This window comes from Hipposideros armiger, unplaced genomic scaffold (assembly GCF_001890085.2).
Source record: "Hipposideros armiger isolate ML-2016 unplaced genomic scaffold, ASM189008v1 scaffold_798, whole genome shotgun sequence".
Taxonomy (NCBI): domain Eukaryota; kingdom Metazoa; phylum Chordata; class Mammalia; order Chiroptera; family Hipposideridae; genus Hipposideros; species Hipposideros armiger.
Window position 1 is genome coordinate 212,755 of NW_017732148.1, and position 14,278 is coordinate 227,032.

General features: G+C 39.1%; 1 protein-coding gene across 1 annotated transcript in view; it reads left to right on the forward strand.

Moving 5' to 3' along the window:
• Positions 1 to 14,278, forward strand: part of ATP8A1 (ATPase phospholipid transporting 8A1) — a 211,590-nt gene that overhangs the window by 112,955 nt on the left and 84,357 nt on the right. The window contains exon 20 of the mRNA XM_019628491.1: positions 1,497 to 1,636. Within this exon, the coding sequence (XP_019484036.1) occupies positions 1,497 to 1,636 (140 nt within the window). The remainder of the gene's footprint in view (positions 1 to 1,496; positions 1,637 to 14,278) is intronic.

A 14,278-nucleotide genomic window follows, 5' to 3' on the forward strand; every position in this document is an offset into this window, starting at 1 on the left:
AGGTGTCGCCCATCCAGCGAACGACAGCACAGGCTCTGAATAGGTAGAGCATCTTTCTCTCTGGTTGTGATGTTAGACATTCCAGCTCCTAGGCAGATTCAGATTGGCATGGCCTCCACCTCCACCCCATTCTTTCTGGCCCTGTTCTGATCAACACTTCTGCTCCATGGCTACACCCGAGTAAGTTTCAAGCCAAGTTTCCAAAAGAGAAAAACATGTCCTAATGCGACCCCAAAGATTTAAGTTCTTCTCTCAGTGATCTGGCAATAGACCAACCCGCTGCTTTCTTGGAAGATAGAGTCCTCTGGGCATTTTATGTCCTAGGTTCTTTGCTTCTTGTTGCTGACATGTTCCCAGGCCTGAGATCACTAGCACTTAGTTATTCTGAGAGTTAAATGACCTTGAGTGAGGCTGTTGTCTTCTCAGGAACCTATTTAACTGCATTTCTCATGGCCGACAGAGGCTTTTTGCCTCTTCCTTGTTCCATCCAGCCCATCAACTTTTTTCTGGCTGAGGGTAGCCTCCAAGTGAGTTATGGAATTGACAGGCACCCAGCACTGAGAGCAAGTCACCTCAAGCATCAGCTTTGATTGTTTTCCCCAGGGTGTTTCTGATGGGTATTTGGGGGGGGGGTCAGTATTCTGCCATTTTTTAAAGGCTCTTCATAACTATAAATGTACAGTGGTAGAGAGCAATAATAAACACAACCATATATCCCAGCAAGAGGAAGGTGGCTCTCCCAGGAGACCTCAGTGGGATCTCTCACTTCCTTCCTTCATAAGAATCTAAGAAGCCACTATGATGAACCAGCCACTGTGCTCAATACTGGAGTGACAGATATGAAGAAACCCAGGTCCTTGCCACCCAGGAGCTTTAAGCTAACATAGGAGATCCACAAGAAAAACAATTTATGAGACATTGTCATTCACACCATAGCAGTGTTTGGGGATTTCTGCCTGTGGGGTCTGGGTGAGAGGAGGATGCTTCAAAGAGATGATTTTAAGAACTGAATCTTAAAGTAGGTTTAAGGCAGGCAGCGGAGGGGAGTTGAAGAGGGTGGAATGGAGAACAAGTGACCAGCATGGGCAAAGCCCCTGGTATGTAGAAAATGAATGGCAAAGAATGAGGCTGAGGACAACTGATGTATGTGGAATGAGCCAGACTTTGGGGTTTGAACTTCATCCAGGGGAGCAAATGAAAGATTTCAAGCAGAGGCATAATCTGATAAAGTTAGGATTTAAAAAAAGCCACTCTAGGTTTGGAGGCTAGATTGACAGAGCTGGGAATTAGAAGCAGGGTGCCAGTTTTAAAGGAGACGGAAACATTAGTATATGTTTTATACTGAGGTTTTGTCATACTTCAATCACACTTCAACACATTGTTTCCATTAAATCAGTGTTTTCAAAATGAGACTTCGTTAAATAAAAATGAAGTGTCAGACTTCTGCATAAAATTTTATTTTGTTTTGGGTGGGGGTGTATGCTACCTTTTTTCAGGGTTAAGAACTTTATGTTTTGCTGTGGCTGAGATTTCAGAGAGCGACTTCCAAGAGTGGCGAGCAGTCTATCAGCGCGCATCCACATCTGTGCAAAACAGGCTGCTCAAACTGGAAGAGAGTTACGAGCTAATTGAAAAGGTACGTGAAAGACTATTTTGCTCGTATAGAGAGTTTGGTTTCCAGAAAATGTCAATCTTTACTCAAGGAGCCAATAAAATAAAAATCAAAATATCTTGGCATACCACTTACTATTGAATCTCCTTGGGTCTAAGCATTGACAAATCTTAATACTGGTTAAAGTTTTTGCTGAAAAGTCCCTGGAATGATTTTGGATCTTTTCTCTCGTCACAATTTTCGATCAGAGTTTGTCTAGTCCAGCAATTTCCTTGCCATGTATTCCACTGAAGATACACGTGCCCCCCTCAACACACACAAACAAGTATGCATGCTCATAAGTCACCTATGCACCCATGTGTACCAATAGTTAATGAAGGTGTATAATATGAAATACAAAATAATATATAGCTTATGTGATTCTGTAGCTAATAAAAAAGAATGTGTCAATCATTGTTCACTTATATAAACCCATCATTTTTTTTTTTTAAGATTTTTATTGGGGAATTGGGTGAGTGGAACAGTGCTGGGGAATTGGGAACAGATAAGTTGCTGTCGTTTGGTTCTTCAGTCTAGTTGTAGAGGACATTGCTTCACTGGCCCATGTTGGTATTATCATTGCACTCTTCCTGGGTGAGGCAGATCGGTCGCCGGCCTCTGGACGGCCACTCACAGCTGCTCTTGGCAGCTCACTCGGGCTGCCGGCCGCTCACACTGGCTGCCAGCCACACACGGTTAGCTTATGGCAGCCCACTGCAGCAGGGGCTGCAGCCTACGCCATCTCTGGCGACTCACAGCAGCCCAGCTCCAGGTCAAGCCATTGTTCACCATCTTAGCTGTAGTGGACAGTGTCACTGGCCCCCATGTGGGATCCGAACCGGGGCCCTACTGCTCAGAGCTGGCGTCCCAAGCCAGCTCTTAACCAACATGCCACTTGGCCGGCCCTATAAACCCATCATTTATGTCACACTATAAACATTCTCATTTTACTATCCAAGGAACCAAGGCTATTCTGTCCAAAAGTGATGGATACACTATGATTGATGCTGTAGAAGTAGCAAGAAACCTTTCTTCCTTAATTAACAATAGCAAACATTTTTGCATAGTGCTTACTGTGTGCCAGGTGCTGTTTCTATTACTTGAATCTTCACAACACCCATTTGAGGTCGATACTGTTCATTATCTCAGTTTTGCAGATAAAGAAATCAAGGCAACAAAGAGGTTAAATTATGTGGCTGAGAATACACAGCTCATAAGAGGGCGAGCCAGAAGTCGCACTTTGGCTCCAGAGTTCATGCTCTTAGCCACTCAAGTATCTTCATTCTAACCTTTAACTTTCCATTAAATAACTTCGTAACTACATAATTCCTTCAACTGTACGCATATTTGTACTGCATAGAACCAAGTTTGCCTGTTAGCTATGATCTTGATCTTGCATTTAGTTTACTTGATCTTGCTTTTAGGCGAGTAAAAGCCAACATTTTTCCCCTCTTCTTCTCTCTCAAACAAGTACTTCCTGCAACTTCCTGTCTTGAAAGGCAGCCAACACCACTGACACCTCCCTGGACTTTTCCCTTCTTCCTCTCCCCCTGTGCCCTCCTCTCTATATAATAATGGGAATGTCATCCTCCAACTGCAGGTGGTTTTTCTACTATATACAGTTGCCATATGTGACTCTAGATATTGTTCTCCTGTCTCCTGAATAGATAGTGATCCCATTAGGAGCTAGTTTGTTTTTCACACCCCACTTCTATTTGAAATTATTTCTCAGAAGACTTGTGATGGCATCTATGGTAACTTCCAACCTGATAACTCCCTCCCCGCAATTTAGATGTGCATAAATAGTAAAGAGCTTGTTATCAATCAACTTAGTGATTGATTGAACTCGCTCTCTTTTTTTTCCTGACATTTTTATATATGATTATGCCTTGGGGTATTGTGTGATGAAATAAAATGATATTTTATTTATGAGGCCATGATCATAATCTCTTTCAGTCTCTCCAACCAAAGTCACATGTTATCTTAAACCACTAATGGTATTGATTTTTAATCTTTTGCTTTCCTTACTCTTTTTGAAAAGTAAAAAAATAAAATAGTACTTGTTTGGAAATTATTCCTTTTCTCCTGTCTCCTTTTCTACACAGCCTGAATATAATGTGGCCTTTTCCCCCATGATAACAAGATAGAATTAATATATAATAAGTGACAATAAAATATTTGAAAATGGATTCTAAACATTACATTTTTTTTCTATTCTGGAGTTGAATGCTTATTGTGCCTAACATTTTTAATCTGAATGTTCTAGTTTATAGATTAGATTTTATAGGTTAAACAATGGTGGTGGATGTTGTGTGTGGGTTTAATATCTATTATCAAAAGCCTTGTGACTTCCATCCTTTCAAGGAAATAGACGTTCAGCCTTTTTCCAGCAGATGGAGATGGTGAGTCACATTGAAATTTAAGTTGCCTGGAGAAATATATAACCTGCATGTGTATTTTTAGTTTACAAATACAGCAGCCTCCCTTACAATTACCTCTTACTTAAAACAAATGGAAAGGGGAGTTTTTTAGCTAATGTCCCAGTAGTTCATGATAAACAGTGGTCTCTAAGTTTTACTGAAAAATCTAAGACCCAGAAGATAAAAAGATTGGTTCCCTTGTTCAGCCAGCTTGTTCCAAATTAAGACTGGTTTCCTAATCTATCCCTACCTCTGAAACCATAGTTTCATTCATTTATTCACTTAATTAGCTTTCATTAGGCAATTAATAGATGGTAGTTATCAGGGATGCTCTAGCCCATGAGCAACACTTGGCCGTGTCCCTCAGAGTGTCATGGTCTGAACCAATTCCTTAAGGAAACCTGAAGGAACCCAGAATAGTAACTACAAACCTGATCCAAAGGAACCTTTCAGAGAAGTGGTAACTTTTGAAATGAGCCTCAAAAGGTGATGTCACCCGTTAAAGGAGAGCAGAGGTCTTTTTACGGGAAAAGCATGGGGACAATGACGAGGAGTCTCTGCGAAGAGCTAATTTTCTGAAAAGTGCTTTTTTTTTTTTCGGAAAAATGCTTTTTTTCAACCATGATTATTTGAGGACTGTAGAGCTTTTAATTTCTCTAGAGCCAGGGTGATCCCAGGCCTTCACTGGCCTGAGCCTCCAGTCTTTCCTAACACCAGCCGGGGTTAGCGCTCAGTGGGAGCCACAGACAGCTGCCTTTAAAACCACTTCGGTGAGGCAAGTTTCAACATGGCAAGACCACAGATCCTGCTGGCGTGTCACCCTGGCTTTAAAGTTAGCTGTCCTAGCCCTACGGTTCATCCATTTTGGCTTCGTCCTTGCCTATTTTAAATGAGACATGTTGACTATGAAATCTTTTTTAATGTCATCAGAATCTATTTTTGTATGTAGACCATAATATTGGACTTACCATGTAACATAGTCAATTTTAAACAGAGTAGTTTTTCAAATCTTTCTCACTCCTTCTCCTTCTCTTTCAGAGCAGAACCCGTTTTCTAAATAAAACATTGCCTGATTCATTATATATATATAACAGATAAAAGTCATGCTGCTCTAAAGAGCGGAGGGGGCAGGGTAAAGCCCCAGTTGGCTCTCCCATGAGCCCCTGCCTGCCCTCATCGTGGTCCACGAGCAAGACTCCGGGGCCCCACTGAGCACAGTTTAAAAACTATGTAATATTCCATCTGTGTGTGAAGTTTTTGGAAAACATGCTTCTCAAAATCATTATAGGCATCTTCCCTCACTTTTTAAGAAAAGATCAGAACATCATTGTGGTCCTATACAGGATGTTTCTGAACCTAGTTGAGTTAATGTCGCCAAGTGCCATTGACACATTAATGGTAGTGTTACATTAAAGGACATTCCAAATTTGAAAGATTTGTAGAGCATTGCGAGAAAACAAAGAGTATTTTTCATATCTAACAAAATAAGTGAAAATTTTATAATATGATTATTATGATTGAAATTGTTCTTTTAAACCCTGCCCTCTCTTTTGTCCCTGCAATGTTTGTTCATACAAGTAATTCTGGTTTTGAAATGTAGTTAAAACCTTATCCCCTTGGGAACTAAAACTCTTAGTATAACCTGGAAAAATATTCAAACATCCAAGAACATCCAAGAAGGTAATGACATCTGTCCCGTGATGTAGTGCTTTTTCACTTTCCTACTCCAGCATGGCTAAGCACTAGAATGCACTTCCTTCAGCCTCGGGGCACACAAAAGGAAAGATGACACAGGGGGGTTGAAAAAAATCCTCTGGATATTGTTATCCATATTGACAGACACTGTTAGATGAGAGGATTTAGGACTTTTGCATGTATCTATAGAATATCATCATCTCTGCTATGAAGTTGTACTGTTTGGTCTCCAACCACTGTATTCATATGGTAAACTTCAGAATTTAAAAAAAATTAATTCTAATGTTATGAGTTGTTTCAAGATGTTACTGAGAGGCCTTTTTTCTCTTACTAAATATAGGCCAAGAGGTGACATTACTAGGAAGGCATTCAGGAACAAGAAGATAGTTAAAATGCAAAGGGGATTATTAGTCCTATCAGATACTTGAGATGTCTCGACCCAATTTGAGGAAAATTATAGCATCACTTTGGGTGTGTGGACAGTAACACCTCTTTGTCTCTATCACCAGTTGAGAGAATTTACATTTGTCTCATACTGTCAGACAGCACACTTGACCTGTTTACCTTCTTTTAACCTCATTCTTTTGAAAGATAATGTTTTTGGACTTGTAATTTTAGATTATGAAACCACTTACACTATTGGTCTATATTTTTAAAACTCAGGTTTTTAAAATAAAATCAAATTAATAATTTGTATTTGGTCAGGAAAAATGTCAAATAAGTAACAGAATAATTATGAAGCTTTATGCTTCATCAACAGCGGTTTCTCTGAAATTTCCCACCTGCTTTGATCTGCCACTTTACATTTATTCTAACATATTTCTAAGACTCAGATTTTTTTTTTTTGCCCTATACTCATACTGTGCTGCTGGGTTCCTTTGAAAATTAATAGTATAGAGGGCTGTGATCTTACTTATCAGGGAATATATTATAATTAAACTGTTGCTTGAAATATGAAGGTGTGTCTTCATGATAAACACAGTATTTTGAAACTTTTGTTATGTTTATTTGCTTCAGTAGAAAATTTTAATTATAGCTTTAGCATTGCATAAATTATGAATTAATCACTTCTAATCTTTACCAAAGCGAATTATTTATGTTGAGTATTACAGAAAACAGAGTGAGATATTATACCTGCCTAGGTTGGGTATGATTGAAGCAGTATTTCCTAGTGATAAAATTGTTCTTTTCTTTTTCTCTTGTTATGAGGCATGAATTGCAAAATTTTTTTTTAATTAAAACTTATCCAATGTTTTTACCTGTTAAAGGTTTTCTAATAGATTATGGGTCAGAGAGGGTCGTTTCTGAGCTTCAGAGCACAGGCATACCTCGTTTTAGTGCACTTCCCTTTATTGTGCTTTGCAGATATTGTGGGGTTTTCTTTTTACAAATCGAAGGTTTATGGCAGCCCTGCACTGAGCAAGTCTGTCGACGCCGTTTTTCCAACAGCATTAGCGCACTTCCTGTATCTGGTAATTCTCGAAATATTTCAAACCTTTTCATTATTATGTTTGTTATGGTGAACTGTTATCAGTGATCTTTGATGTTACCATTTGTAGTCGTTTTGAGGCACCATGAACCGCTCCCATGTAAGACGGCGATCTTAATCTATATATGTTGCGGGTATTCTGACTGCTCCACCAACCAGCTGTTCCTATCTCTCTCCTTCTCCTTGGGCTTCCTATTCCCTGAGAAGCAACAATATTGAAATTAGGCCGATTACTAACCCTAGAGTGGCCTTCAAGTGTTGAAGTGAAAGGAAGGGTCATTCCACAGACTTCATTGTTGTCTTCTTTTAACAAATTGCCACAGCCATTCTAACCTTCACCAACTGCCACCCTGATCAGTTAGTAGCCATCAACATTGAGGCAAGACCCTCCACCAGCAAAAAAAGTGATAACTCGCCGAAGGCGCAGATGATGTTTAGCATTTTTAGCAATAAGGTATTTTTAATTAAGGTGTGTACATTGTTTTCTTAGACATGCTACTGCATACTTAATAGACTACAGAATAGTGTAAACATAACTTTTATATGCACTGGGAAACCAAAAAATTCATGTGACTCGCTTTATTGTTTGTGAAATTCACTTGATTGTGATTTGGACCCAAGCCCACCATATCTCCGAGGCATGCCTGTAATCGGAAGGCTGTATTTTTGGCATCATCTAGCTCTCCTTCGAATCAGATAGCAATGTTATAATTTTGTGATTTGTGATTACTGTATATCCTTCACTACACTGAAGCTGCCTGAGGGCAGGGACTGTTTTCATGATATTCACGTCTCTATCCCTAGTGCCTGCCTGTCCAGCCTCTGTGAATAACTAAATAAATATTCAACAAATACATGAATGATTCAAGTACATAAATTCAGAAGCTAAATTTACTTAGTAGGTTTTGTTTAATGAAAGCCTGATCCCTGTTACTAACATACCCGTAGTTGCTCCTGTCTGCACATTGAGGATGTTGATATCAGTGTATTGTCACCAAGAATATGTTAGAAAAGGGTCTGATAATTTTAAAGATTGCATTCTTTAGAAATTTAGATTCAATCATTTAAAACACCTATCTGCCAAGTTTTTTAATATGTGGATATGAGAAGCACATGGTTGAAAAGATTCAGAAACGAATGCCTGAACACATGGCAGGCTCTGTTCTGGGCACTGGGGCACAGCAAGGGAAAAGGATAGAAAAATCCCTGTCTTTATTTTAATAGTGGGAGATAGGTAGCAAACTTGTAAACTGAAAAATACAACTTCAGACAGGGCTTAGTGCCCTGGGTACTAAAATAAAACTAATATGATCAGACAGTTGAGGTAGTGATGACTTTTACATTATTTCCTTTTTTTCTCCCCAAAATATGGTTGACATTTCTGGGATTTTTTTAAAGACTGCCTTGATGTGGTGTAATATAGGTCAACCATTACACTCAGTGTGACTAAATACAAGTTTAGCGTCCTTTGCAACATGTGGCAACGAGTGGTTTAGAGGATTCCTAAAGAAATATAAAACTTAATGAAAAACAGGACTTTTCTTGAACATTTATGACTGCCAAGTTCATAGTAACTTCTGTATTAGAATGGAATGCTTTTTCAGATAAAACTACCACTTCTATTCTTAGTAGCTGCAAATATCGCTTTCATTTGTACTAAAAAGTGAAATGTACTAGATGAAAATTTGCATGATGTGCTGGTGATTTGGTGGTTTAAAATTCCAGTAGTTTCCTATTTTACTGTTTGCTTAAGAATATTTGCACGTCTGTCAGCTCATCTACTAAGAAGACCTGCCACTTTTTGAGCATTTACTAAGCTCCAAGTCCTCTGCTCTTTACCCAGAATGTTTAGTTCAAGGGGGCCTCCAAAGCGGGGTACCCATGATCATCTACTGGGCGAGCAAGAAAATGTTATAACTTCTGTTTCTACTTACGTTTGATCTTTTTCATAATTCCTGTTTTTTGCATTTTGCAGTGTACATAATTTATTAATATTATACAAAAATATGACAGTGTATAGGAAAGTACTCATCATTTTTTGCTGACATGCTACACACACACACACACACACACACACAAAGTTTGAGAGGACTGATCTAATTTCATCCTCAGAACAACCCTATTAAATCCATATTATTGGCCTTATCTTGCTGATGTAGATATTCTTAGGTAAGTTAAGTTACTTGCTGGAGGAGACATATCCAGTGGTGGGTAGAGTAGCGATTCAAATCCCAGTTCCCTCCTAATTCCATGTTATTCTGCCAACTGGGTTTAGAAGAAAGCAAGAATGTATGTAAAATGTTATAGACATGAAAAGTAAAACGTAGCCAAATGTGTAGCTGTGTAATCACTAGATGGGCAGTTGGGGTTGGGAGGCGAGTTCATGACGGGTCTACTTGGCAAGCAGGGCCGCAGCCTCTGTGTGCCCTGTGGAATGGAAGGTACTGTGTTTTCCTTTAAAACGAAGGTGGAAATTCGTTTTTTGTGATTTTTCCCTCAACTCATCTCTAGAATCTTCTTATTTAAAGTACTTAAGTTTTCATTAGAACTCTAATCACATGCCTCTCTCCCTTCTGGCCCGATAGATTTCTTGTTAGGAACACTTCGTGGTAGGTTTTACACACTGGGTATTGCTGTCTTCTCACTCAGATAAGATGGATGTGTTGTTTTTGCAGGCTCCACCCAATCGCTGCTCCAATTCTGATTCTTTTCAGCTGGGTGTGTGAATTCTGGCCTTATTTGGTGAACCCTTGGCTGAGTGAGAGTTCAAGTATGATTTCTGTGGTTCAGAAAACGCACCAAGTGAAAACGTACTCCTTGGCCTTGAAAAAATTAACCAGTTGCATTCTCTAGAATTAGGCCAATGAGCCATTCCAACGATTTAACACCCTTAGTCTGAGTGTACTGTAGCCTTTCAGCTTACACTGAAAGGAAAGAGGTGTGAGGTTCTCTTTTTTTAAATAGAGCCCCATTGTTGTGTGGTTGATCAGAAAAAGCACAAGAGAGTCAGTGCTGTGGAATGACTGAGAATCCCACAGCCATCAGCACATCGGTATTCCAGGGTGACCATACTTGAAAACTAAAGAGGGTGATGGCCACAATAGCCTCTTACCTGGTCCTGCAGCCTTCATTCTAATCCATCCCTCGTCGGCCACCAATGATCTTGATGAAACCTAAATCTGATTCAGTCCCTTCCCTTCTAAGATTCTTCCCCAGGTGCCCTTTGCCTTGGGATCCTCAACAAAACATGCACCCCTTCCATTTCCATTCCCAGCCAGCTTGTCCAGCCTCCTCTTTTTCCTACCACACTAATCAAAACAAGTCGGAAATAATTGATCCAGTGTCATCCCTGGTAATAACCCTATTAAAGCAGTATTTTTTAAATCCCCGCCACACCTCACTTCAATTATTGTTTCCATATTGACTAAATGGCAACTTCTCAAACACGGTATGGCTTTGCATACCTCTGTCTTTGCGCATGTGATTTCTTCTATGTGGAATGCCTTTCCCCGTCCTTCCCACCTCTCCCGATTGCTCGACTAACCCTTTGTTTAGGATTTAAGGTCAAGTGTTAACTCATGTTGGATGGGGTTTTTGAGCCACCCAGACTAAGAAGATACCTCTTTCCTGTGTTTATCTTTTGTACTCACAGAAAAATTTGTGTTTACTTTGAAGATAGTTTGTAACATACAGAAATGTGATTATTTGGGAGGAATGCTGTTTCTCTCTGGTGGTAATTTTATATTACAGTTAAAAAGGCTTTTTCTATAGTTTAGGATTGCCAGGAAAGGAGAGAGAACTGGGGCCAGAAGACCTAAGGCCAGGCTAAGAAAGAAGGGTAGAGGTTGGACAAGGATGGAACCAGAGCAATGTATCAGGGTGGAGTCCAGGGCAGGGACAGGCTCCTCCCAAGAATCCTGCATCAGGGTTGTGCGAACTCCACACAGGCAAATCTACCCACTGCCTGTCTTTGTAAATAAAGCCTTCCTGGAACATAGCTCTCCCCATCTGGCGACAAACTGTTTTTGGCTACTTTCATACTAAATAACAGAGTTATGTAGTTGCAGCAGGGACTGTCCGGCCCTCCATCCCTAAAATAGTCACCGTTTGTCCCTTTGTAGAACAAAATTGTCAACCTTGCTCTAGATTCCCGTTCTCCTAGTTAGGCTTCCTCAAGCCAGTAGCACGATCACCGTTGCACATCTCTAGGCCTCACCTCAGACCTACTCACTGAGAAATCCTGAGTGTAGGGCCCAGTGATCTGTGTGTAATAAGCCCTTCAGGTGACTCTGAAAACCACCACTCTAGATTCCTGGCTTCGTGGCTAATGACTTGGGGCTTCATGACAGCCAGGCAGACAGGGTCTAGGAGAAACATACCAGGGAATGCAATCAGAAGACAAGGTGGAGGTGGTAGTGTCCCCACCATCCAGAGAATCTCTAATGATGCATCTGAAATATAAATTCCATGAAGGAAGGCACTCACTGTTGTACCCCCACCATCTCGCTCAGCTCTACCTGCGTGTACATTTGTGAGTGAATGAATTCAGGCTTGCGTGGGGCGAGCCAGGCCCAAGATGTGACTGGGGCCTGCACGCGGAAACAGAAAGAGGTACGCCTGGCAGGCGTGGCTCAGGACAAGGCTGAAACCCATTCGTAGCAAGAAAGTATTACTAAAGACTAAAGAACAGAGACATGTTTAAAAACCTGATGATCTGATAAAAATCTAACTTCCATTGAATCTTTTTTAGTCCCCGTTTGCTGCCTTTGGCTGTATATCAGTTCTGCGGGTTTTGTTTTTACCATTTACAGCTCAGCTGTACCTCTGTTTGACCTTACATAATTTACTCAACCTCCCCGAAGCTATTAACTGAATTAATAAATATAAAGCACTCAGCAGTATCTTGTACATTTTCTCTGGTAAGGAAATATATCTTCATATTTCTAGACACAGTCTTATTTCATGGCGAAATAAAGGTTACCAATTACTACTAGTATTTTATTTATATTTACTCCAGTGGTACAACTTTGCTTATCGATATTACTTCTTTGTCTTTAAAGAGATTCCTATCAAAAAGTCCATGCTGCAATATGAAGCCTAAGTTGATATGAATTTGATTATTATACTTTGAGGAACATATCACAAACTTTTTAAAAATACAAAACCTAAGCACTAACAAAATATTTGCTAATATGGAAATAGGTCATTTTGAGGTTCTGTTATGTAGCAAAATATACATGTGTTGGGAAAAAACAGTATCTAAATCTGTCATAATACAGTTTGCTATACAGTTTTTAAATACTCTGTGTGAAGCTTTTTATCTTCACTAGGGTAGAAATTTTACATTTATATGCCTTTTTTAGGACTCCACATACATTATGAACATGTGAAAAAGAAAACAAGATTATTGAGGGCTTTGCTAGGTGAATAAATATTATTTCATGATTTTTCAATGATAACTAAATCTATATTATGTCAAAGAGTCATCAACTTGAAACCTTTATAACTTTTGGCATCGTGACATTTTGAAAGTAAAATTAGTGTTTGGGTTTTTTTTTTTTAATTCCATAAATGCCATGGGAATTTTATCATGTTTCAACACTTGTTGAATATGTAATTCCCATAGTGCCCATTAGTGGCCATCTGTGTAAGGTAATACATGTTTGGGATGAAATTGATTATGGCCTAAACACTCTTGTGTTATGATCAGGAAAAGCATGCAAAGTTCAAATCTTTTTTTTCTAATGATCATTATGTAGCTAAAGATATTAATTTCCAGAGGCAGAACAGCCTATCACTCAAGATCCTAATCTCACAATAAATGACACCAGAGCCAAAGGAAAGGAAGCTGCAGAGACTTCCACTGAAATTAGTAAGTGCTGTGCTCCGGGAGCTCTTAGGATAAAGGGGAAATTAACAGGCTTTGGAACACAGTATTTCCTTTGTCGGGATCAAAGTGGACCCATTGCAGTTTTGCTGAATATTCAGAAATATTTTATTACCCTATTTAGCAATTCCTGTTATCATAGCCACCAACACATAAGTTCACCTTCCTTGTAACTTTTCTCAGCTTATACAGTCATTTTATTTTTGTTAGATTTGTGCATGGTAATGTATACCTGTGTACTTGCTGAGCTCATTTATCCCCTTAGAGTAGAGCTAGGAAATGTACAAATATACTTGGTTATATATTTATAATGGATGTATTCATATCTTGGCACTCACATTATCTACCCCAAGGTTTTATGAAACATATTACAAAAAATAATTTTTTGGTTTAGAAAATTTTGAGAGCTTGTGTTACCGAATTATCCCCATGATCATTTTAAAATCTTATCATGCCTTCTTGTAGAATATTTAATATTTGAACATGGCTATATCCTGGTCTTCGCTGGCATGTGGGCCAGAAAGATCTAGCTGAAAATGCCCTAAAAGCGCTGAAAGAATTGGTAAAATCATTGTCTAAACCTTGAAATACAACAACTGTGATGTTGGTGTAATTGATGCTGAGCTGTTCTTCCTTTTCATTCTTGAACTTCTTGATGATAATTATTCAATCAGGTTATAATAGATTTCAAATCTGCTTCCCATTAAAAGTGATAAAATAATATTGTCTTCTTAAAGAAGAAAATTTGCCTTCCTGTCTTATATGTTATGTACTAAGAAGGCATGTATCAAGTGCTTCTAACAGCTGATTAAGTTATTTGGAATATATTGAAAAGAAAATGGGCTTGCATGCAGCAATACTTAGTAAAATTTGGGTTCTGGAATTCATTTTTTTGGTCATTCACTCAGCAAACATACTGATATAAAGATGAACAAGGCATGGTCCCTACTCTTGAACAAAACTACCAGAGTCATACATCAAATAGCTAATCTTAATATGACAAATTGAGACATGCAAAGAGCAAGAGCAAAGTTCTACCAGCACAGCAGAGGGGAACATTTGTTTTAAGATGTAAAGGAAAGCTTCAAAGAAGCAGCAAGTATTGAGTTTGGCCATACAGGATGAGCCGAGTTTCT